The sequence below is a fragment of the Dama dama genome, chromosome 29 (assembly GCF_033118175.1).
Source record: "Dama dama isolate Ldn47 chromosome 29, ASM3311817v1, whole genome shotgun sequence".
Classification (NCBI taxonomy): domain Eukaryota; kingdom Metazoa; phylum Chordata; class Mammalia; order Artiodactyla; family Cervidae; genus Dama; species Dama dama.
Window position 1 is genome coordinate 66,201,061 of NC_083709.1, and position 26,045 is coordinate 66,227,105.

General features: G+C 41.4%; 1 protein-coding gene across 1 annotated transcript in view; it reads left to right on the forward strand.

Moving 5' to 3' along the window:
* LOC133048775 (phospholipid-transporting ATPase FetA-like) overlaps positions 1 to 26,045 on the forward strand; it is a 106,394-nt gene that overhangs the window by 70,955 nt on the left and 9,394 nt on the right. Inside the window, exons 12-20 of the mRNA XM_061132535.1 lie at positions 1,517 to 1,713; positions 4,540 to 4,748; positions 9,749 to 9,792; positions 15,022 to 15,187; positions 17,165 to 17,353; positions 18,059 to 18,174; positions 22,732 to 22,896; positions 25,268 to 25,379; positions 25,773 to 25,878. Coding sequence (XP_060988518.1) covers positions 1,517 to 1,713; positions 4,540 to 4,748; positions 9,749 to 9,792; positions 15,022 to 15,187; positions 17,165 to 17,353; positions 18,059 to 18,174; positions 22,732 to 22,896; positions 25,268 to 25,379; positions 25,773 to 25,878 — 1,304 coding nt within the window. The remainder of the gene's footprint in view (positions 1 to 1,516; positions 1,714 to 4,539; positions 4,749 to 9,748; positions 9,793 to 15,021; positions 15,188 to 17,164; positions 17,354 to 18,058; positions 18,175 to 22,731; positions 22,897 to 25,267; positions 25,380 to 25,772; positions 25,879 to 26,045) is intronic.

Sequence of the window (26,045 nt, forward strand, 5' to 3'; positions counted from 1 at the left end):
CTATATGTCTGTTTTTATGCCAGTACCTTACTGTTTTGATTACTATATCTTTACAATATAGTTTGAAATCAGGAAATGAGATACGTTCAGCTTACATCTTTGTCAAGATTATTTTTACTGTTTGAAGTCTTTCATGCTTTCATATAAGTTTTAGGATTTTTTTTTCTCTTTCTGTAAAAAAAATTGCCATTGAAATCTTGATAGGAATTGTATCAAATCTATAGATAGCATGAATAGTACAGACACTTTAACAATGATTGACTCTTCCAATCTGTGAACAAGAGATATCTTTCCATTTACTTGTCTTCTTCAGTTTCTTTCATTAATGCCTCAATCCTATTTGATTATGGTGTATGATCATTTTAAAATGCTGTTGAATTTGGTTGATTATTGGGAAACTTTGCATTCATCAGGGATATTGGCCTGTATTTCCTTTTCTTATAATGTCCTTGTCTGGCTTTGGTACCAGAGTTATGCTGGCCTGGTAAAATGAATTCAGGATTATTATCCCCTCCTCCCCAAAGTCCTTTTCTAAACATAGTTCTCAAATCCGTCTTATTTCTTTGCAGCCTTTCCCCTCCATGCCCTTTCTCTCAACCTAATGGCAAGAAAGTTGATGTTATCTAGAACAGTAATCTTAGTTCAGTAAGAAGGTGTAATCTTTAATCTAAACATTGCCTCTAGGCTGATTCATTTTATTCAGTTAGAAAGAATTATTGGGCCTTGTTTGCTTCAGATCTCAATCTTATCTCTTTTTTCCTCTTTAGTGTCTAAAAGTAAAGGCTTTTCCAGTTCTTTGATGATCCAAATTTCACTCTGTTCCTCTTGCAGTTATTCTCCTACTTCAAATCTTTCCTTTGTCAAAGTCAGCCCACACACACTAATATTCTAATTCTTTCCAACCACTTCCCTTAGAGCTCTAGGCTCAGTAGGCACATGGTCTGCCTTCCTATTTGACCATCTTCTTTCTGTGAACATGATTGCTGTATTGTCAGCCTGTTACATCCATTTCCTTCTCACCTCCCCACCTGCAACTGCTAAGCCCGTGTCACACATTTTATACTTTTGTTAAAGCAGAACCTCGCTTCAGTAATGGAGTCATTAAGAGCTTGGGTTCTGGAACTGGTCCAAAACCTGTCTCTCCTGGATAGTAGCCAAATAACTTTAGGCAAAATACTTTTCCATTCTTAATATCAAGTTTATTATCTATTAAAAGAAGAAAATAATATTAAGTAATACACATAGAGTCCTTAGCACTGGTATTGGCACTTAATACTTAATGCATTTTAGTTACTGTTTTGTCCTATCAGAATCCCAAGGATGGCTCCTGCTGGGCTTTCTTTTCTGTCTGCGGACTGCTGCCTAGAGACTGTGAGCTTTGGGGGCGGGGCGGGAACCCCCGCCTCTGCCCTCCAGGAAAAGAGAGAAGCTTTGTTGAGAGAGAGACTCCAGATGGTAGAACTAAAGCAGTACATCTTGGATGAAATGTTAATTTAATTCTTTTTTTGATTTCTAGATTTTCCTGTTTTTAGGCAGCATGTGTTTTCTCCTAGCAGTTGGTCATTACATTTGGGAAAACAACCAAGGTTACTACTTCCAGGATTATCTGCCGTGGGAAGACTATGTCTCTTCATCAGCTTTCTCTGCCGCCCTCATATTCTGGTCCTACTTCATTATCCTCAACACCATGGTGCCTATTTCCCTCTACGTCAGGTAGGCTGCTTTGACAGCTGAGGGAGGAGCTGACTTCTGGGGGAGGGTACTTCCTTCTTATTCCCCAACTAGACTGTGAACTTTCAGAAAACATAGGTGCTGTGCCTTTTAACCCTTTCCTTCCCAGAGTGCCTGGTGTACAAAACACTTTGAGAAATATTTACAGAGTTTGCATAAATGCTTTCTATGTCCAGAATACTGTGCTAGATACTATGTGGGTTATATAATAAAAAAAAAGTATTTCTACCCTCAAATAATTTATAATGAACATGACTAAATAAGACATACAAACACATGAAATAATTAGAAAACAATGCACACAAATTTTGTATTAAAGTACAAGCTAGGCAGCCCCTAGTTTATCATTGACCAGATTCTAAACAGTCATTTGTAAATGACTCAGAACCCAGAATGCTTTTTCCCCAGAAACAATGTGGCAAACTGCAGGTAGATGTGATTGTGACTTAAATTCTGGTTCCTAAAAGATGGAGAAGATGAAGGATGTTTCCTTCCCCTTTTCATGAGCACCTTGGACAAAAATTTGAAATATAGGTAAAATAAGTCTTTACTGTATTCCAATCTCTTTTTTCGAGTTTCAGCATTCCCTTTCACATAAACGCACCCAAACACATTTTCTGCATCCTTTTCGGGTTTTCTAAACCCTTGCGTTGTGGCATCCCAACCCTAAAAGCACCCTATATGTGTGTGTGCTAAGTTAGCTAAATTATCTTACTAATTTAATAAATATTTATTGAACAGCTTCTATGTTACCAACAAAGGTACCAGCAAAGGTCCGTCTAGGGAAAGCTATGGTTTTTCCAGTAGTCTTGTATGGATATGAGGGTTGGACTATAAAGACAGCTGAGCACCAAAGAATTGATGCTTTTGAACTGTGGTGTTGGAGAAGACTTTTGAGAGTCCCTTGGACTGCAAGGAGATCCAACCAATCAATCCTAAAGGAAATCAGTCCTGAATATTCATTGGAAGGACTGACTGATGGTGAAGCTGAAACTGCAATACTTTGGCCACCTGATGCAAAGAACTGACCCATTGGAAACAACCCTGATGCTGGGAAGGATTGAAGATAGGAGGAGAAGGGGATGACAGAGGATGAGATGGTTGGATGGCATCACCAACATGATGGACATGAGTTTGAGTAGGCTCCAGGAGTTAGTGATAGATAGAGAAGCCTGGTGTGCTGCAGTCCATGGGGTCATAAAGAGTCTGAACGACTGAGCGACTGAACTGACTATGTACCAAGCACTATATTAGGTTACAGAGAAAGATACATGAATAATAAGACAACCCTTCCTCTAGATAAGCTTACAATATAGCCATGGAAACAGATACTTAAGTAAATAATTAAGGTACAATATGAAGAATGATGTAATAGAAATTAATATGTGAATGCTATGGGAGCCTCGAAAAGGAACAAGTTGGTTCCACCTATAGAGTCTTACGGATTTACAGAAAAAAAATAATGATCAAACTGATACTTGAGAAAAGAGTAGAATTTACCAATCAGAAAATATGAAAATAATATTACAAGCAGAAAGATCAGTGTATACAAAGGTTGGAGGTTTTTAAAAGCTTGATCTGGTCATAGAACAATGAATGAGCCTAGACTGAGGTGTTGGATGGTAATTCAGGATTAGATTCAGAAGAACCTTGAATGCCAGGTCAAGGAGTTTGGGCTTTATCCTAAAAGCAGCAGAGATCTTTCTAAGGAAAGAAATAATATCATTAAGTGTCTGAGTTTAGAGAGGTTGCTATGGTGACTGGTATGGTGAAGGAAGAGAGGGGTCAAAACTCAACACATGAGGACTAATAAAGTGAATAATGGGGGCCTGAGCACCACCTGCCTCACCTCAAACAAAAGATTCATGTTGCTCAATGCAGCTATGTTAGACAGGGGTTACTAATGAAGCAATGAAATAACACACACTAAGTGTGAATGATGATAGGAAGGAAGGCACTTAAAAAGTCTGCACTGTTATAAAATGAAGATGCTTGTTAACCATGTTGTTTAGTCATTAAGTCATGTCCAACTCTTTTGTGACCCCATGGACTGTGGCCTGCCAGGCTCCTCTGTCCATGGGATTCTCCAAGCAAGAATACTGGAGTGGGTTGCCATTTCCTTCTTCAGGGGATCTTCCCGACCCAGGAATCAAACCCACATCTCCTGCATTGGCTGAGCCACAAGGGAAGCCATAGAGAATCTATAATGCATGTTATTTAGAATAAAAGTGGAATGTGACTAACACAACTGGGAAAATTCAGGTAAAATGGAGAGGAAGCTGTGTTAGGAAAAAGCTACCCTACAGGCAGGTGGGTCTGCTGAGAAATTTATCAGAGGATCAGCTCCTGTAAGCTGTTTCCGAGTCTCACAGATCTTCCCCTCCCTCTTCTGAAACAAAGAAGCACTGTCTCTAGTCTCAAGGATCTCTCTTCCTCATCAATGAGTTTACGTGATAGCAGCAATACCCCTCTAACTAAGCTTTGGCTGCCTTTTATAAACTAGCTTAACTCTGTCAGGCCTTGCATTGTTACAGAATTTTAAAAATTTTGAAAGAAGTAGTATAAAGGGACTATGCCGCAGCAAAGTTAGTCAGTATATCTGGTAATCAAGTAAAACCTTGAGTGATAATGGTCAATGTAGAATTATAATGGGTTGGCTGGTATGAAGGGTCCTTCAAGACTGTAGGTTCTGAGAGAAGGTATTCTGATTTTTGTTTCCACCACAGAACTGGAAAGAAGGAAACCAGGGGGATGAATTTACTTGCCCTGCCTTGACCCAGGACCGTTCTTTTCTTGCTTTCTCCTTAGTGTTGAGATAATAAGATTGGGCAACAGTTTCTATATCAACTGGGATCAGAAGATGTTTTATGAACCGAAGAACACACCAGCACAGGCGCGTACCACCACCCTTAATGAGGAGCTCGGCCAGGTCAAATATGTGTTCTCTGACAAAACAGGGACCCTGACTCAGAACATCATGATTTTCAACAAGTGTTCAATTAACGGGACATTCTATGGTATGCATGTCTTTCTGCTTTCCCTTAGTCTTGGGGAAATTTTACTTTGCAGGTTCTTCTCAAGAATAATCTATCTCTAAATCTATATGTCTCTAAATTCACATTTACTTACTCTTACAACCTGCTGTCCACGAAGCAAAGATCACCTAGTCCATTCAGTTCTAATCAAAAAACACTTGTTTAGCACATTATAGATGCCATCCATTCCATTGTGTGGGACATTGGAAATATGAAGGTGTATAAGACTTAATCTCTGTCTTCAGAGAATTGCCAGAGTCTTGGGAATGTTACTTACTCTCGCATTAAATCAGATGGTGCAACCAGGATGTTACTGAAGCTGCTATTCTCCTGATTCTGCCTCAGACACCAGTAAACAGTCTAGAAAGAAGCCATCAAAGGGTGTTCAGAATTTGATCAGTGTCTCTGATACCCAGTTGTTCATTTGTTTCCTGTGTTAGACGAGCTTATTCTTGTGATAGTGTTAAGTCTTCATATATGTGAACAATATGGCAGTAACTAGCGAAGGAAAGCAATCACATCGAAAAAGCTAGAGCACATGGAATATTCTTCTAGGATGATGAAAAAGCTTTGAAGCTAGAAAGATGTGGTGGTTGCAAAACATGTGAACACACTAAATGCCCCTGAATTGTACACCTTAAAATGTAAAATTTTTTAAAAATTTAAGAATTAAATTTAAAAATTAAAGTTAAAAGATTTTTAAAAGCTAGAGCATTCTAATATTTTCTATTACTCCTGCCAAACAAGTTTTCACATGTATAAACTCTGAAAGCTTTTTTTTGGGAGGTTGATTTGGGTGAGGATCTTAATTTTCTGACTCATTGTGAGACCTGATCATATGCTGGGTAGGGTTGCAAAGGGTCCTGGGTGTTTCTGCATTTGGCATCAGACTGTCTTCCGCCCCCAATCTGTCTGTGCTATCTACTGGCCAAGAACCCTAAGCATTCCAGCACTGCTTTAACCTCTCTTCTAGGGGACTTTTCTGATGAAGAGCTTCCTGAGGTTCAAGGTCTCTCATAGATGCCAAGCCTCCAGGCTCACCTCACTCACACTTAAGGAGAAGAGTTGCACCCCAAGCAGCAGGATTCTTACCATTGGCTTGGGGAAAGGAGCTTATAGAGCACTGAGAGCCACGTGGCCTGAGGGGATTTGAGGAGCTTAACTGCAAGTCCAGAATGATAGAATCAGAAGAAATAAGCTTTTAAAATCCTCCTTAGAACTTCCCTGGCAGTCCAGTGGTTAAGAAAATGCCTGCCCAATGCAGGGGATGAGGATTCGATCCCTGGTCGGGGAACCGGGTATATCCCACATACCTCAACTAAGAGTTCAAATACTGCAACTAAAAGATTCCGCTTTTGGCAATTAAGAACTGGCACAACCAAATAAAAGAATTAAATTTTTAAAAATCCTACTTTGTTTATGGGACTTCCCTGGTGATCCAGTGGTTAAGAATCCGCCTTCCAATTCTGGAGACTTGAGTCTGATCCCTGTTAGGGGAACTAAGATCCCACATATGGTGAAGCAGCTAAGCCCTTACACCACAGCTGCTGAGCCCGCATGCTCTGGAACCCACAAGCCACAGCTTGAGAAGCCGGCATGCTGCAGCCAAAACCCAATGCAGCCAAACAAAATAAATAAATACTTTTAAAATCCTACTTTAAATTACTATGAAAAAAAGAAAGTAAAAGCATTGATCTCTCAGTCATGTCCAACTCTTTGTGATCCCATGGGCTGTAGCCCAACAGGCTCTTCTGTACACGGGATTCTCCAGACAAGCATACTGAAGTGGATAGCCACTCCTTCTTCAAGGGGATCTTCCCGACCCAGGGATCAAACCCAGGTCTCCTCACTGCAGGCAGATCCGTATGACTCAGTAATTCCATTCCTAGGTATATACCAAAAAGAGGAAAAAGAAAACAAGGATTCAAACAGACAGACGTATGCGTTTTCATTGCAGCCATCCACAGTAGCCAAAAGTGGAAACAACCCACATTTCCATCAGCAATTGAATAGGTAAACAAACTGTGATATATCCATTTAATGGAATGCTGTTGTTATTCAGTTGCCAAGTCATGTAAGCCTCTTCGTGATCCCATGGACTACAGCGCGCCAGGTTTCCCTGTCCCTCACCATCTCCTAGGGTTGGCCCAAGTTCATGTCCATTGAATCAGTGACCATTGAATCAGCCATCCAACCATCTCATCCTCTGTTGCCCTCTTCTCCTTCTGCCTTCAATCTTTCCCAGCATCAGGCTCTTTTCTAATGAGTCAGCGGTTTGAATCAGGTAGCCAAAGTATTGGAGCTTCAGCTTTAGCATCAGAGTATTCAGGATTGACTTCCTTTTAGATTGACTGTTTTGATCTCCTTGCTTTCCAGGCGACTCTCAAGAGTCTTCTCCAGCACCACAGTTTGAAAGCATCAATTCTTTGGCACTCTGCCTTCTTTACTGCCCAGCTCTCACATTTGTACATGACTACTGGAAAGACCATAGCCTTAACTATACAGACATTTGTCAGTGAAGTGATGTCTTTGCTTTTTAACACACTGTGTAGGTTTGTCATACCTTTCCTGCCATGGAAAGTATTCCTGTAACTGAACTCAGACAGTTCAGTTCAGTTCAGTCACTCAGTCGTGTCCAACTCTTTGCGACCCCGTGAACTGCAACACGCCAGGCCTCCCTGTCCATCACCAACTCCCAGAGTCCACCCAAACCTATGTCCGTTGAGTTGATGATGCCATCCAACCATCTCATCCTCTGTCATCCCCTTATCCTCCTGCCCTCAATCTTTCCCAGCATCAGGGTCTTTTCAAATGAGTCAGCTCTTCGCATCAGGTGGCCAAGTATTGGAGTTTCAGCTTAAACGTCAGTCCTACCAATGAACACCCAGGACTGTTCTCCTTTAGGATGGACTGGTTGGATCTCCTTGCATTCAAGGGACTCTCAAGAGTCTTCTCCAACACCACAGTTCAAAAGCATCAATTCTTTGGTGCTCAGCTTTCTTTATAGTCCAACTCTCACATCCATACATGACCACTGGAAAAACCATAGCCTTGACTAGACGGACCTTTGTTGGCAAAGTAATGTCTCTGCTTTTTAATATGCTGTCTAGGTTGGTCATAACTTTTCTTCCAAAGAGTAAGCGTCTTTTAATTTCATGGGTGCAATCACCATCTGCAGTGATTTTGGAGCCCCCCCCCCCCCAAAAAAGTCAGCCACTGTTTCCACTGTTTCCCCATCTATTTGCCATGAAGTGATGAGACTGGATGTCATGATCTTAATTTTCTGAATGTTGAGTTTTAAGCCAACTTTTTCACTCTCTTCTTTCACTTTCATCAAGAGGCTCTTTAGTTCCTCTTCATTCTCTGCCATAAGGGTGGTATCATCTGTATATCTGAGGTTGTTGATATTTCTCCCGGCAATCTTGATTCCAGCTTGTGCTTTTTCCAGCGTGGCGTTTCTCATGATGTACTCTGCATAGAAGTTAAATAAGCAGGGTGACAATATACAGCCTTGACGTACTCCTTTTCCTATTTGGAACCAGTCTGTTGTTCCATGTCCAGTTCTAACTGTTGCTTCCTGACCTGCATACAGATTTCTCAAGAGGCAGGTCAGGTGGTTGGTATTCCCATCTCTTTCAGAATTTTCCACAGTTTATTGTGATCCACACAGTCACAGGCTTTGGCATAGTCAATAAAGCAGAAGTAGATGTTTTTCTGGAACTCTCTTGCTTTTTCAATAATCCAACAGATGTTGGCAATTTGATCCCTGGTTCCTCTGCCTTTTCTAAAACCAGCTTGAACATCTGGAAGTTCACGGTTCACGTATTGCTGAAGCCTGGCTTGGAGAATTTTAAGCATTACTTTACTAGCGTGTGAGATGAGTGCAATTGTGTGGTAGTTTGAACATTCTTTAGCATTGCCTTTCTTTGGGATAGGAATGAAAACTGACCTTTTCCAGTCCTGTGGCCACTGCTGAGTTTTCCAAATTTGCTGACATATTGAGTGCAGCACTTTCACAGCATCATCTTTCAGGATTTGAAATAGCTCAGCTGGAATTCCATCACCTCCACTAGCTTTGTCCATAGTGATACCTCCTAAGGCCCACTTGACTTCCCATTCCAGGATGTCTGGCTCTAGGTGAGTGATCATACCATCGTGATTATCTGTGTCATGAGGATCTTTTTTGTATAGTTCTTCTGTGTATTCTTGCCACCTCTTCTTAATATCTTCTGCTTCTGTTAGGTCCATACCATTTCTGTCCTTTATTGAGCCCATCTTTGCATGAAAAGTTCCCTTGGCATCTCTAATTTTCTTGAAGAGATCTCTAGTCTTTACATTCTATTGTTTTCCTCTATTTCTTTGCACTGATCACTGAGGAAGGCTTGCTTTTCTCTCCTTGCTATTCTTTGGAAGTCTGCATTCAAATGGGTATGTCTTTCCTTTTCTCCTTTGCTTTTTGCTTCCCTTCTTTTCACAGCTATTTGTAAGCCCTCCTCAGACAACCATTTTGCTTTTTTGCATTTCTTTATCTTGGGGATGGTCTTGATTCCTGTCTCCTGTACAATGTCACAACCTTCGACATAAAAAGTAGTAAAGTTATGACATAAGCTACAACATGAATGATTCTTGAAAACTTTATGCTATGTGAAATAAGCCAGACAAAATAGGAAATAGTGTATCATTCCACTTGTATGAAGCATCTAGAATAGGCAAATTTATAGAGGCAGAAAGCAGATTAGAGGTTACGAAGTGCTGGGAATAAGGGAAAGTAAGGAGTTTCAGTTCAGGATGCTGAAAAAGTTTAGGAAATATATAATGGTGAGTGTTGCACACATTGTGAATGATACTAATTGCACTGAGTTGTTCACTGAAAGGTGGTTAAAATGAAAATTTACGTTATATATCTTTTACCACAATAAAAAGAAATGTGAATCCTTCTTTAAAACCCTTGCCAAGTGTATACTCTGTTTACTTACCGACAGGTGGTGTCTATGACAAAAGCGCGCCGAGGAGCGAGGTCTCGAAGGTGAGTGTTTCCGGCTCCCCGTGCAGTGTATGTGGGAGCTGGGCCAGGCTGTGCTTACAGCGGCATTTCAGTACAGACTGGGGCTCCCCGACCCCCTGAAGCACCCCCGCTGTTATCGGCCCCATAAGATCAGAGAGTGGTATGGAAATAACCTCTGTTTATTCGAGCAGATTTGGGTTTGTGTTTTTAAATGAAAATAGCTTTTTATAAGAAGGTTATTATGTATATAATTACATACAAATGATATATAAATATTTTTAAAGTCAGGAATGTCTGAAGAAGCCAGCAAAGGGATAAATCATTGAGCCCATAAAAATGATCTAGGACAGAAAATGAATCGTGGTTTAAGATACTTTTTTGGAAGACATTACATTACTCAAGAACAAATTCTAGTTCTGCATATAAATATTACTTGTTTTCTCAATAGTGCTTTTAAAATTTCTCTAAAACATTTATTTAATTATTAGTAAATAAATAAATAAATTGAAAATACTTTATTGGGTTTTTTTCTGTTTAAAAAAATTATCTATGCTCATAATAAAAGAAATTCAAACAATATAGAAATGTATGAAGAAGAAAGTTAAAAATGATTTAGTCTCATTTAGATAACCAGTGTCAAATTTGGTAGTATTTATCCTTTCAGAAACTTTTCATGTGTATATATACACACATATACATCTAGGTCTGGTAGGTAGGCAAGTAGGAAGGAAGGATGGATGGATCACAGCACCCATGCTATTTTCAGACTCTTTTTATTCATCAGACACAGTATATATTGTGGCCCTCCTTCCATGTCCGTATATTTAGGTATATTTATGTCTACATCTATATCATTTTGAATGACTGTCGTATCCAGCTATATTGATGTGTCTTAATTGATGTAGTCAATCCCCTGTTTTTATTCTGCTGCCTTTTGCTATTATAAATAGCATTATGATAAGCACCCAGGTACATACATTTTTGTCTCCTCTTCTGATAATTATTTCCTTAGAATAAAGTCCTGTAAGTAAAATTAGTTGCTGAAAGGGTGGCTCGATTTTTAATGCATCTGATAGTGCCATGTTGCCCTCTGGATAGACTGCATCAATTTATAATCCCACCTAAAACATAGGAAAATTCCTGTTTTATCACGTCCTTGTCATTACTGGGTATTAATATTTCAATCTTTAGAAATTTAATTGGTGAAAATTATATCTCATTTAATTTACCTTTCTTTGATTACTAATCAGATTGAATCATTTTTATATACTTATTTTCTTTCCTCTTCCTAATAACTTTATTGCCTATATGTTGTTATTTTGTGACTTGCGTGTTCATATTCTTCGGGTTTTGTTTTTTTTTCCTTATTTCCAAGGGGTCTTTATACAGTAAAAATATCAACTTTTCCTTTGGTATAGATATTACAATTATTTTTTTCATTTTTGTCTTTTGTTTATAAATTTTTGTTTAGAAATATTTAATTTATGTAACCAATTCTATCAGTCTTTTTCTTTTATAACTTAAGGATTTGTGACATATTCAAAAGTCATAACCCATGCAATTGTAAAAATATTTTCCTTTTCATTCTTCCTGTCTCAGGCTGGTTCATTTTTACTGTTTTTTTCCATTATTGGATCTTGGCTTTTGTTTTTGAATTTGAGTTAAACCTTCTTTCATGAGGCTTCTTTCATTACATTCATGTACTCTTCACCCTATCCTTTTCCTATCGGAACCAATTCCAAACCCTTAGCCACTTGATTTACATACTGAACAGCTAACTCCAGCTCCCAACTAATGCCTCACCCTATCCATCCAGAGAGATTGGAAATGGGAAATAAAATCAGTATTTGCCTTCAATCCTCTTGCAGGGACTCTGCTAATGACCTTGGCAAAATCAGTGAAGATTGCTTCTAGGGAGTGAACTGTTACCCTGGAGCGTCCTTTCTCTTCCTCTTCCTTTCACTACTGTGTGACCATAACACACTTTCCTCTGGATCAATGGAATCTTTGTTCTCTTGTAAACAAACACCCACAGCCTTATCTTTTCCTAAAAATGCTTTCTTCTCTCTACCTTGAATGAAAGATAACTTGCCCTGAGAGTATTCCTTTTCCTGCATCTCTCACACTCAGCATACCAGAGGCCCAGCGATATTGTCCTCATTATCCTGTGCCACTTTTTTTCTTTTGGCTGCACTGGGTCTTCATTGTAGTGCACGAACTTCTCTTCTTGCTGCGCACAGGCTCTAGAATGTGTGGGCTCAGTAGTTGTGGCATCCAGGCTTCTCTAGTTGCAGCATACAGGCTGTTGCCCAGCAGCATATCTTAGTTCCCCAACCAGGCTTCGGGGTCCCCTGAATTAGAAAGTGGATTCTTAACCACTGGACCACCAGGGACATTCTTTCCTGTGCCACTTTTAAACTATTACTTCTTCTCCCTCATATAATCTTTCTTCCTGTGATGTAATGTGTTGTGATGCCTTCTGGCTGTCCTCCTCCTGCTTCCTGTCGTTGACATTTACAGATCTCCTGGCTTCTCCACTCCGTCCTGAGGACTTTGAAACTTTGCTCATGTTGTCCCTCTCTGCCCAATCCCTGCTGTCATCTTGGTGGTACTGGTTTCTTTATGGGTGATCTAGCACCATAGATGCTTTCAGGTGTCTGAAAGAATTTCTCTTTCAGATTACTTCTTGGACTAAAAAAAAATCTCTATCATCCATTTCTGGGTCATCATGTCACCATCCAGAATTGTACTATGAAATTGTAAACTCCCTTGTCATGACCTGTGGTCACAAAGCTCATTCCTCCAGTTCTCTTTGTACTTGACTCCTAGTATACCTGCTTTCTTATCCTAGGAAGATTTACAAACTCTCTGTTCTCCTTTTTCTCCAGTCTGCCAGTCCCTTGTGACTTTACTTCCTTTCCCCCCCATCTGTACCCAAGATCATGAACATCTTCAGCACCTCCCTTTTTTTCCTCTCTTTGATCTCCCAATAAATCTCAATCTTGAATTAATCAAGCCATCTACCCTTCCCTGTTTCTAATCTCAGAATGCCAAGTACTTTTTGGAGATCACAAAACCTTTACAAATTCATCGACTCCAACTTCTTTTGGGTTTCCAGTGCCACTTGGATAATTTTTTAATTTATTTATGGTCAATTTAATTCTTAATTCATTTTATTAGCTATTCCCAAAGTCACCACCTTCAGGCCTTCTACCACATATCACTCCATTCTCCCTCAGGGCTCTATTATTGTACCTCTTTTTCCATCTTTATAGTATCATGTTTTTACTGACCTTACTGCCTACTTACTAATGAACTCCAAATCCATGTATCAGGAACCCTTTTTAGCTCCCTCTCCTTTCATGACCAAGGCTAAAGATATCCTATAAAAACTATCTATAGCTGTGTCACAGCATCTCAAAGAGCTTCCTCAATTCATTACTGCATCATCTACCCTCCATTCTAAATTCATTTCCTCTTATCTGATATCCCCGGTTTCCATCCTTTTGTCTGGGACTTGGATTTGCCATTCAGCCTATTCAACTGGATGTTTGACTTCCAATTTTAGAGTAATTCATGAATAAAACCTCTCAGATCATGCTGTACTGTGGCTCCCGACCAGCCCTGCCCCGGTCCTGTGCCCAGCTAGGTCCGGTGTTCTCAAACCTTACTTGTCTGGAACAGATTAGAAACTACATCAGATGTCTTACCTGAGCTTCAAAACTATATGTACCTGCTTTCGTTACTACCTGTACGCCCTTCAGGTATCCCCAGGTCAACTTGTCAAAAACATTTTCAAACCATGCCCTGAATTTAAAATTTATTTTGTCACTACTTCATGATTTCTCTTGTGAATTACTGAGTGGCCTACTAACTGGTCTCCCAGCCTCCTGTCTTGCTCCTTCTAATATATTCTTCATGGTGCTACCAGAGGACTATCTGATCATATGACGCTCAGCAGAAAATTGCTATGGTTCCCTATTGCATGTAATATGATAATGCAGGATCTGCCTCATATCTACTTCTCCAACTTCTCTCTCATCACTCACCAGCTTCTAGTCTTAAAGAATGTACCAGTACAAGAGCCCAGTTCTAGAAAAGCCTCAGAGGATGCTATATAATGAGTTATCTTAAACCCACAAACTTAGCAGAACTCGCAATTCTGTGGTTGGCCAGGTCTAGAACTTGGCTCTGGATTTGACCATACTGTCTCACTATCATGACAAAAAACCCTCTAGATGGGACATAGAAAAGAGCCAGTATAGCCCACTGCAGACTACTGTTTCCCCAACTTAGCACCAAGCAGGACAATTGTGTCTGTACTTGACACATTGTGGCCCAGCCCAATTCTGGTGTAACAGCACCACAACTACGAAGAACTGGTTATATATCCTTGAGAGTTCTGGTATGGGCTGGAGAAGTCTGTTAACATCACTGTACTCCAGGGTGGGCATAAGAGAGTCTCGGGACCAAACTGAGCCAGAAAAGAATGTTTACCCAAGGTGGCTACCAGCAGCCTACCTGAAATAAATGACAGTTAACATTTAAAGGAGCCAAGCCCATAGCCAGGAAAATGGTAGTGAATATTAGGTCTAAAGATCGAGGCGAGATCAGTAACCTTAAGGACTAGAGGCAGGAAGGAATCAGGGGTGCTGATAGGTCAAGTAAAAAGGTTCAAAATTAAGTCTGTGAATGAGAAATCGGTACTGAAGCCTCCTTGCTATACATCCTTGCCTCTATCTTGTAATATTCCTCTCTAGCCCTCTTGTAGGCTAAAATAGGAATAGTGCAACACAGGGATATCATTGTAACTAACTCCTTCCCTCCCCAGCTCCCCAAATCAGATAGAGGACAGCTGGAGACAGGACTTCACCATTTACTCATAGGGAACAGTTAGCCTCTTGTATCCTCAGGTTTGATTTATCATGGATTTGGGACTTGGAAGAATGGAGCCTGAAGATGCCCGTTGGTCATTTAGGACAGCTGGAGTTGAAAGTGGGCAGGAAGGGTCTGCCAGGAAGTGCTCAACTTCTCTCCTGTGTGATGGATCTTTTCTGAGTGAATGCATGGTTCAGGTCAGAGTACAAAGGCCTCAGAAACCAGCACAGGATCTCTTTCACTTACCTTGCTTTTCTTTTCCCATCCTCCTCAGAGTTCTCATCACATTCCAGAAATTGCCCCTAAATCAATCAACCTTCTATAAAGTATCAAGCTGCTGTTGAGAAGTTCATTCTGGCTTATGTGTTCCAGAAAAGAGAAAAGGTCGACTTCTCCTACAACAAACTGGCCGATCCTAAGTTTTCATTTTATGACAAGACTTTGGCCGAAGCGGTGAAAAGGGGAGATCACTGGGTACACTTGTTTTTCCTGTCACTCTCATTGTGTCATACCGTGATATCAGAAGAGAAAGTAGAAGGTGAGTAATCCTGAGGCCTCATTGACTGAGAATATGTCGAGTCTAGGCTGACTTGGGGGTGGGGGTTGATATCGTTTGTAATGGCTTAATCTAAGAAAGGGCTTCCCTGGTGGCTCAGAGGTTAGAGTGTCTGCCTCCAATGCGGGAGACCTGGGTTCGATCCCTGGGTCAAGAAGATCCCCTGGAGAAGGAAATGGTAACCCACTCCAGTATTCTTGCCTGGAGAATCCCACGGACGGAGGAGCCTGGTAGGCTACAGTCCACGGGGTCGCAAAGAGTCGGACACGACTGAGTGACTTCACTTCACTAATCTAAGAAAGAACTTTCTAATAGGGAGAGTTGTCCAGCAATGGGATGGATAGTCAAGGTAAGTAGTGAGCTCCTAGTCTCTGGATGTATTTAAGTAGAAAACAACCTCTTGGTCTTAAAGAAGATTCAGTCATCGGATAGGGGTCAAACTTGGTGCTATCTAGGGAACTTGAGATTCTCTAATGTTCTGTCACAGAGTTTGTCTAATTTATTGCCAAGATCGACCCCACTACCTCTGACAAGACTTCCTAAAGGATGAGTTGTCATCCTCTTGTTGCTTCACAATTTAAAGGTATTCCTGTATACCCTAATTTCTTCAGTCACCAAATATGACAATGTCATCCATAAATTTATTGAAATCTTTTTTGTAAATAATGAGAAATTACTGATTTTAAATTAAAAAGACCTTTTCCTTAACAAACAAGAATTTAGGCAGCCAAGTGAATCACATCTTTTAAAGTCAATATAATTGACTTAATAGAATACTACCATGAGTAACACCTTATATTTTTACATCACTTTATAATTTTACAAGTTGCTTTCATTTATTTTACCTCCCACAGTCTTCACAACAGCCCTCTGCAGAATAAGAAGAATGGTCCTTGTTTTATAGCGAAGTAAGCTGAAGCTAAAAGAAATTAAGTGACTTGACTAAAACCCTATAGCTAAGAAAGGCAAAAATGGAATAAGAACCCAAATCTTGTGTCATCTGGCCCCATAAGCTCCCACCCCACCAAGGCCTCTCCAGGGTCTGACATTCCAATAAATTGCTATGACTTGAAGCATATTTGGACTTACCTTTGTTTACTTTCTTGAGTGAGTGCCAAGGTAGGAAACACACAAGAAAATAGTCTTATTATCCCTTGGACACTTTGTGTGTCTGACCTAAAATTATACTGCCTCATCCACATCATTCCCAAGCATAATATTCTGGTGGTGCATAATTGTTTTTCAAAATTAAATTGGCCTTCAAAAGAGAAATAACCCAAAACATAGCTCAGGTTATGGGGGTATCCTAAAAGAAGAGTTCCAGATATGTCTTGAGTAATATCAGGTTGAAAGATTGCTCAACAGAGTAAGTCATTTAACTTCCCAGGGTGAGAGTTTCAAAGGCAACAATACTTATTCATATATATATTTTTAATTGTTTACTAAACAAACCATCAATCTTGTTACCCTGTAGCAGTGTTCATCAAAGTGCAGCCAGTCTTATGCAGGAGCACTTTACGTAGACCCATCTGCATGAGACTCACTCAGGAGATTTGTTAAAATTCAATTTCCTGGACTGTCCTCCCAGGTTTTGTGATTCCGGGTTCAGTGGTTTGGGTCGGACCCAGGAACCTTCATTTTTAACAACCTCCTGAGCCACCTACACCCTCTAAAGTTGGAAAGTAGCTACCTATGTTTTGTTTGTGTACACGTACTGTGTACCTCTATAGTACTAACTCAGATCTGTGAAATGAGGTGAAAATATTAGAAAGAAAAAAGAAACTGACCTGTTCTATGCAACCTGGCCTTTTAGGGCCAGAGTTATGAGGAAATTTTGAAGACAGATGCCCCCTCTGGGGCTCCATCTTTATGTCAGCCACTTGGAAGACAGTCTAACTTCTGGGTGGACTTCATCCGCACATCTCTATGGGCGCTGGCTGCCCCCTTCTCTCCTGCCAGGTGAGCTGGTTTACCAGGCTCAGTCCCCAGACGAAGGTGCCCTGGTCACTGCTGCCAGGAACTTTGGCTTTGTGTTCCGTTCCCGCACATCTGAGACAATCATAGTAGTCGAAATGGGGAAAACGAGAGTCTACCAGCTGCTGGCTATCTTGGACTTCAGCAATGTGCGCAAGAGGATGTCTGTTATTGGTGGGTGCCCCTCCCCGTCAGCCCTCTCCCCTTCATTGTCTTTCATATACATCCACACATTGATTTTCTCTTCTGTCTGCACACAAATATTTTCTCTCACCCGCATGCCATTTCCAAGGCACTCTTGCCGCAAATACAAACACAGCCATTCCCACTTTCTCATAATTCTTTATATTTCCTTCTATACACATATGTAAGCTTAACAACCATATGCTAAGCCCCTTATTTAGTGATCCTGGATAGTGATTTCTCAGAACTTTCAAAGCCAAGATAAGAATGGAGAATAAACTCATAAAGCCTGAACTTGGAATGAGAAATGGGGGCGGACATTATGGGGGAAATTCATACTATCTTGCTGTCAATTAGTTTGGGCCTCAGACTGAAGAGGAAGGTCACTTTTATTCCTTGGTCCTCACTAGGTATGTGCCTTGGTCTGGAATTTGGACTTGAGAAGCTAAATGTGATTCTGTATCAGTCTTCCATAGGTGATGTTGAACCCATGGAGAAACTGGTTCCAAACGATCTTCTCTCACTCTCCCCAGCCCTCATCATTCACCCTGTGTGACCACTCACTGAGTGCTTAGCCTCCCGTGGTATCAGAAACAAACGTCATGGGAACAGCCTTCTGCCATCCCTCAGTGGCTCTGACTTGGTCTTGTGACAATGGACCCATGTGGTTACTTTGCTTAATTTGCTTATTTTCAGTGAGGACACCTGAAAATCGCATACTGTTATTCTGCAAGGGTGCAGACACGATCCTCGGTCAGCTCCTCCATCCATCCTGTAGATCCCTCCAAGACATAACCATGGACCATTTAGATGTAAGTGTTCCGGTTGCGGGGGGAGGAGAGCAGCAGGTGGCTCTGTGCATCTGGATGTGTGTCCACATATGTGTCCCCACATCACTGTGTTTCAGTATGAGGTAGATTGGTATCTGTGTCTCTTTAATTGATAGAAGAGTAAAAACTACCTCCTTCTGTGGGATTCTCATTGACCACGTTGCCAGCTTCTGCAGTGAGGAGTTGAATGGGCCAGGATCCCAGGGGGCATGATGAGAATGTGTTGTAGGAGCACTTACTACAGTCAGGACTCTCTGTGATTCCTGGCCCAGTCATGACAGGAACAGACTGCTTTTAGGTATGGAGCAGAAATCACCAGGCCTGGACTGTTTAGCTGACTGTGTGACACCATCCTCTGTTATTTATAGGGTTAGAATCCCCACGGCTACCTACCGGCCCCACTCCACTTCCACCTTCTGGGATTTGAGATGCAACAGAAAGAGAGAATGGCTCCTGTTTGCTAACATTAGAAAGGAAAACCATATTCATGCTCACTGAGGTTTCTACCCCTAAACCTGGATATATCAAGGGTTGGAGGAATAGTACAGGGGATGTGATGGGAGAAGAGGCAGATCAGAGAAGTATTTTAAGGAAGAAATAGTTTGGAGGAAATGCTATTTTATTAGGACATTTTGGTGTGGCCCTACATTAACACATAGTCAGAAATCAGAGAACAAATGGTCAATAGGCACATGAAAAGATGTTCAATGTCATAGCCATCAGGGGAAAGCAAATCAAATCGCAAGATGCTACTTCACATCACTAAGGTAACTAAAATCAAACAGATGACCGGATGATAATAAGTACTGCCAAGGATATAGAGAGATTGTAACTTGCACACATTGCTGACGAGAATGTAAAATGGTGCAGCCATTTTGGAAAACAGTCTGGCAATGACGGTTCCTGAAAAAGTTAAGCACAGAATTGACATATGACCCAGCAATTCCACTCCTAGGTATATTCCCAGGAGAAATGAAAACTTACATTCACACAAAAACGTGTACACTAATGTTTATAACAGCATTATTCATAATAACAAAAATATAGAAACCACCCAGATCCCCATCAGTGGATGAATGAGTAAATAAAATGTGATAAATCTGTACAGTGAATGCTGTTCAGTCACAGAAGGGAAGGACATACTTAATACATGCTATGATGTGTAGCATGATAAACCTTGAAAACATTATGCTAAGTGAAAGAAGCCAGTCACAAAGGGCTAGTATTTTATGATTTCATTTATATGAAATGTACAGAATAGGCAAATCTGTAGAAGAGAAAGTAGATTAGTGGTTACCAGGGGCTACAGGAAAAGGAAATGGGAATGAATGCTAATAGGTAATGGGGTTTCATCATCTCAGAGATGATAAACATGTTTGGGATTAAGATAATAGTGAAGGTTGCACAACTTTATGAATATATATATACATATAGATACATAGAAAGTGAAAGTTGCTCAGTTGTGTCCAATTCTTTGTAACCCCATGGACTATACAGTCCATGGACTTCTCCAGGCCAAAATACTGGAGTAGGTAGCCATTCCCTTCTCCAGGGGATCTTCCCTACCCAGGGATAAAACCCAGGTCTCCCATGTTGCAGGTGTATACATATACATTATATTATACATAATTGTGTATCTATATATTACACTTAATTGTGCACTTTAATAGGGTGATTTTTATGGTACATAATATTGTATCTCCAGTTTTTTAAAAGAATCACTGACATGTCCCTCATAGGACAGCTCTCATACTGGTTTCCTGAGGTCACAGTTTTGTTTCTGTGTGTGTGTGTGTGTGTGTGTGTGTGTTATAGGCTACTCTGAAAACCTCCCTTATTTTTTAACCGTACAGAACACATGAATTAGGGTGTCTTCTCAGCATTTCCACAGACTGGATTCAAAGGGGAATCATAAAACCATTTCAGATCTTTTGACCTGCAACCAACCTTAACAGATACCCATAGTGGAGCCTGACTACATTAGTCTGTTTACCACTGAGGATATTCTATAAGAGTCAAGTTCCAGAAACCCACTCATGCAGAAGCACAGCTCCAAGCCCTCTAAGACAGGAATCCCTCAAACAGATCACACAAAAACAGGCGGCAGTCAGGACCCCAGGACCCCAGTTTGCTCCCCACAAGAGAAAAGAAAAACATACAAGTAAGAGATATGTAGGAAATAAAGTTAAGGACAGACTGCTAAAGTATTTGTTGACTGGATTAAGAATCTGTCAATGTATTGTTAAGCTTGCCAAGACTTCTTATCAGTAGACCATGCAAGATCAATTTCTGCCATATCTCTTCCTTCTTTTTTTAAATGGCTGATGTATATTTTTAATTCCTGAATATATATGTGCATATATGTACATATATTATTGAGGTAAAATTGGCATGTAATATTAAATAAATTTTAGGTGTACACCATTATAATTTGATACTTGTATATATTCAAAGTGATCACCACTTTGTCTTGTTATCACCCACCCCCATCAGTTGACCCCCTTTCACCCCCCAACCCCTTTCCCCTCTAGTAACCCCCAATCTGTTCTCTTTATCTATGAGTTTGTTTTTGTTTTGTTTGTTCATTTGTTTGTTTTTTGGATTCCACATATGAGTGAAATCATATGGTGTCTGGTCTTTCTTTATCTGATTTATTTCAAATAGCATAGTACTGTGAAGGTCCATCCATCTGTCACAGATAGTGAGATTTCTGCTTTTTATGACTGTGTAGGGGCGGCAGAGCCTGGTGGGCTGCCGTCTAAGGGTTCACACAGAGTCGGACACAACTGAAGCGACTTAGCAGCAGCAGCAGCAGCATTGTTCCATTCATCAGAGGACACTCAGGTTGTTTCCGTGTCTTGACTGTTGTAAATATTGCTGCAGTGAACATAAGGGTGCATATATCTTTCTGAATTAGTGATTTCATTTTATTTGGATAAATACCCAGAAGTGGAATAGCTGGATCTGGGTCGTATAGTAATTCTATTTTAAATTATCAAAAAGACAAGAAATAACGAAGGTTGGTGAGGATGTGGAGAAAAGGGAACCCTCATACACTGTTGGTGGAAATATAAACTGGTACAACCATTAGGGAAAGCAATATGAAGATGTTTCCTTTGTAAGAAGTCTCTTGAGATCATCTCTCAGCCTTCTTTTTTATAGCTTCACCTGTCAACAGTAAAGAGATTGAAGAGAGAGGATTCTTGGGACTTCCCTGGTGGTCCAGTGGTTAAGACTCTGTGATCTCAGTGTAGGGGACCTGGGGTTCAACCCCTGGTCAGGGAACTAGATCTCACATGCTGCAAAGACTAGACGCAGCCAAATAAATTAATTAATTTTAAAAAAAGAGATAGGATTTGCTACAGATATTCCTGGATGTTATTTTTACCTGACAGCTAACATGAAGTACTCAGGAGTTATACAGACAACTAATAACAAAATATCAAGGTGATAAATTCTGTTTCTCTTTGGTCTTATGAAGCCAAAGTGAATTATTTTAAAGCTCACTATTACCAGTGATTGTGTAGAATTGTTATTCATTTGCAGTTCTCAACACACAAAGTCTGCTTCTAACCCACTTTCAGTTAGATATGGATTGTGCCCCTAACTGCCCACACTGTCATCTTGCTTTCCCTATAACCAAGAGTATACTTCTGCGAGAGTTAGTTGTGGTTAGTTAGGATACATTGGTGGCCAAAGAGCAGAAGGTACTAACTTACTCAGGGAGCATTTCAGCAGTGGCCTCATTAGCACTCTTGGCTATGACTAATCAGCTGAGCCAGCCAGCTATAGGGGGTGGTGATGGTTTAGTTGCTAAGTCATGTCTGACTCTTGGCAACCCCAAGGACTGTAGCCTATCAGGCTCCTCTCTGTCCATGGGATTTCCCAGGCAAGAAGGGGAGTGGGCTGCCATTTCCTTCTCCAGGGCATCTTCCCAAACCAGGGGATGAACTCACGTCTCCTGTTTGGGCAGGTGGATTCTTTACCACTGAGCCACCTGGGAAACCAACCAGCTGTAGACAAATACACAGATTTGCTATTTAAGATGCCCACTGCATACTTGATGAAGGAAGGCAGGGAGAAATGAAAATAAATGAATGTATGCTTTAAAAAAAAAAAAAAAACAGTAACACCCTTATTTTTTTATAAAAATTCCTTTTTACTTTATTACTCCCTTCTTTCTCATATTATAAACGTCATTATCTTCTGTGTGGAGGGTGAATTACTATTCCAATTTTAGAAGAAATCTGAAGGCTTCATTCTTTACCACAGTCACAGCAAACTACCTAACCACAGGTAGAAGTTAGAATCTTCTGTCTCTCGGAAGTATTCTCAGACTTTATACCCAGCTATGCTGGCCTTGTCTTTAGGACATCTGATGAGAAAACAGGTGCTTTCCGGTTAGGCTAGGTAGTAGCCCTGTGATGCTAGGCAGTAAAGCCTCTTGCGGGCAGAGGGAGTGTGTGGGGCCGGTCTGTCGTCCCTTGACTCAGCCCTAACTCCACCCAGGCCCACTCAGTGCACACACATGTCTTCCAGGATTTTGCCAGTGATGGCCTTCGCACCCTCATGGTGGCCTACCGAGAGCTGGACAGTGCATTCTTCCAGGACTGGAGCAAGAAGCACAGTGAAGCCTGCTTGTCTTTGGAGAGTCGGGAAAATGAAATATCAACTGTCTATGAAGAGATTGAAAGAGACCTGATGGTTAGTGTGAGAAAATCAGGGACAGCGTAGGGGCAGGGGAGCAGTTGGGAGACTGAACGAGGACTCTGAGGATGGCTTCCGGCAAGTCATAGGTCAGTCTGTCTCTAGATGCTGGAATCCAAGCTGACTCAGAATACTGTGGATCTTTGAAATCCATAAACAATGAAAAAATGCATTGGTTGTAAATTTCATCTTTCTGGCAGTGTTTCTTATCCCAAAGATGTCCACAGAAGCTAAGTAATCTGGAAGAAATCAAGGTCTGAATGATGTGCAAATTAGATAATCCAGAATTAATTGATGGAATAATCAAGACAATAGTATTCATTCTTTCATTCAACAATGTTTTATTAACTGCTGTGCCAGGCACTGTTTTAAGCCCTGAGCATGTAGTAGTAGACAAAACAGACCAAAAAGTAATATATATACATAGTATGTTAGGTGGTGACAGTTCTGTGGAAGGAAATAAAGCCAGGAAGAGAGGCTGGGGGTATCAGCACAGGCGTGTGTGTGTGTCATAGAAGACAGAGCATCAGTGCTATTTTAAATAAGGCACTAGGTCTTCACTATGAAAAAGACATCTGAGCAGAGATCTGAGGAAGGTGCAAGCCAAGCAGATCTCTGGGGAGTCAGTTTTCCAGAAAGAAGGAATAGTAAAAGCAAGGTCCCTGAAACAGGAGCAGACCTAATTTTTTAGTTGAAGAGCAAGGCAGCTGATGTGACCGATACCATGTAAGCGAGGAGGCGTGAATGAAGGGACAGGAAGCAGAGACGCAGCAGCAGCAGGCCTTGACAGGCTGGTACGAAGACTCAGAGTGAGCCCTGGACAACCTCTGAGGAGCGCAGCCCGAGGAGGGCGGGGGAGCTTTTGCAGGGATCAGTCTGACTGCCCTGTGGAGGTTATGCTACAAAGGAGCAAGTGCAGACACAGGGAGACCGAGGAGGACGTAACTGCAGCTGTGCCAGAGAGAAATGCTGATGGCTTGGATCAGACGGAAGTAGCGGAAGTGGTGAGAAATGATCAAATCATGTACATTTTTAAACAGTAGAGCCCACAGAATTTGCTGGTGGATTATAGAATGTGATAAAACAAGTTAAGGATGACCCCAAAATTTTTGACCAGGTTGATACAGGCTCTGCTATAAAAAGAGAAATTGCTGTGGTCTAGTGGTTAAGAATTCAGCCGCCAGTGCAGGAGACATGGGCTCAATCCCCGATCTGGGAAGATCCCACACTCCACGGAGCAGCTCAGCTCCTGTGCCACAACTACTGAGCCTGTCGGAGCCCCGGAGCCACAGCCGTTGAGCCCACATGTTACCACTGAAGCCCGCATGCCCTCGAGGCCACACTCCTCAACAAGAGAAGCTGCCACAGGGAGAAGCCTGCGCACCACAACTAGAAAAAAGCCCAGACAGCAATTTTGAAGACCCAGCTGAAGACCCAGCACAGCCAAAAATAAATAAATAAAATTGTTTTAGTAAAAATAAGAGAAATTGCTGATGCCAAATGGGAAAATTTAGAGATGCCAAAGGTCACAAATCTCCTTCCGTGATTAGTTCTGCGGTTAGTGTTTCGAGTCTGTCCCTTTAGAGGCCCAGCAGCAGTCAGTCGGTCGTTTGTCCGTCTGTCAGTTCCTCAGACTCCGTGTTGGTGCCCACCCCTGTGGTCAGCAGGGTATCATTGAGAAGAAGGCGTGGTGTGGACCAACATGCTTTTGATCTAGTGTGGGGAAGGCCTTGAAAACCTTAGAAGCCCTCAATAGATACAAACAAATGAAGTTCATCCAAACTCTTTTAGAGCTGAAAAACTAGAGTTGGATTTGGGAGTCCCTTGTCTGAGACATACCACTTTTGGAGACCAAAGCCAGGAAACGAGCTCTGAAAGCAAGGGAGAAGGAAAAGTGTGTTGAGAAACAGAGGATTTAGAAGTGGCACAAAGCTTCATGTATGACTTAGTCTTCTTCCCTCTTTGATTCCTTATATTCTATTTCTAAATTTGATGTCAGTGTGTGATTGAAGAAGTGTGTCTGTTGAAGGGCAGAAGGTCGTGAGTTTTATGCCATTGAGGCCCTCTTGCCAGGACAGAGCCAGCTTACTAAAGAGGATGCTAAGGTGCCAGTCAAGTTGTTGGATACCACTAAATGCTGGGAAAGATTGAAGGCAGGAGGAGAAGGGGTGACAGAGGATGATGGTTGGAGGGCGTCGACTCAGCGGACATGAGCTGAACAAACTGTGGGAGATAGTGAGGGACAGGGAAGCCTGGCGTGCTACAGTCCTTGGGGTCACAGAGAGTCAGATATGACTGAGCGACTGATCAACAACAAAATGCCCTGGGTCTCTTCCTTCTCCTCTCTCACTGATATCTCTGTTCGAAGCTGTTAGGGGCCACAGCCATAGAAGACAAGCTGCAGGACGGAGTACCTGAGACGATCCTCACCCTGAACAAAGCCAAAATTAAAATTTGGGTTTTAACTGGAGATAAGCAAGGTAAAGGGGAGTTCCTTGCCTGACCAATGCTACAGCCTAAATATATCTCAGTCCCCCATAAAATCTAGCATAGAAACGGGCACAGTACTATTCAAGAAAGTATATCCAGATTGCCTGGAGAAGTGAGTACAGACTGGAATTGCTTTAAGTAATAAGGCAAGCTTCCTAGGGGAAGCTAAGCCAGAATGATCCTCGTTATTGATCGATAACTTACAAGTCTGCCCTGTGGATGTTTGAATGTAGTCCCTGCTGACTCATGAAAAACGCGTTCAGATGCCTCTGTGGCAAATGTAGACACACGGGGTCTGCAGCCCACTGTCTGCTCCTTGTGCCTCAGCACCGTAAAGCCCCTGTCCCAGCCAACTGTGACCCGTGTTCCCCCTTGCCCTGCAGAGACTGCTGTGAACATTGCCTATGCCTGTAACATATTCGAGGACGAGATGGATGAGATATTTATCGTGGAAGGCAACAACGATGAGACTGTTGGAAGAGAACTCAGGTATGAGGGAAGAGCGGCCACAGCCTGTCACTGGAACCAAGATTTCCCACCCATCTCTTCCCCCAGTATGGCTCCCACATTACCAGAAGGAACAGAGAAGAAGTAGGGGAGGGCAAAACAAAAATCCTAAAATATCTGAGAGAATTTTGTGAAGAAGCATTAGAGTT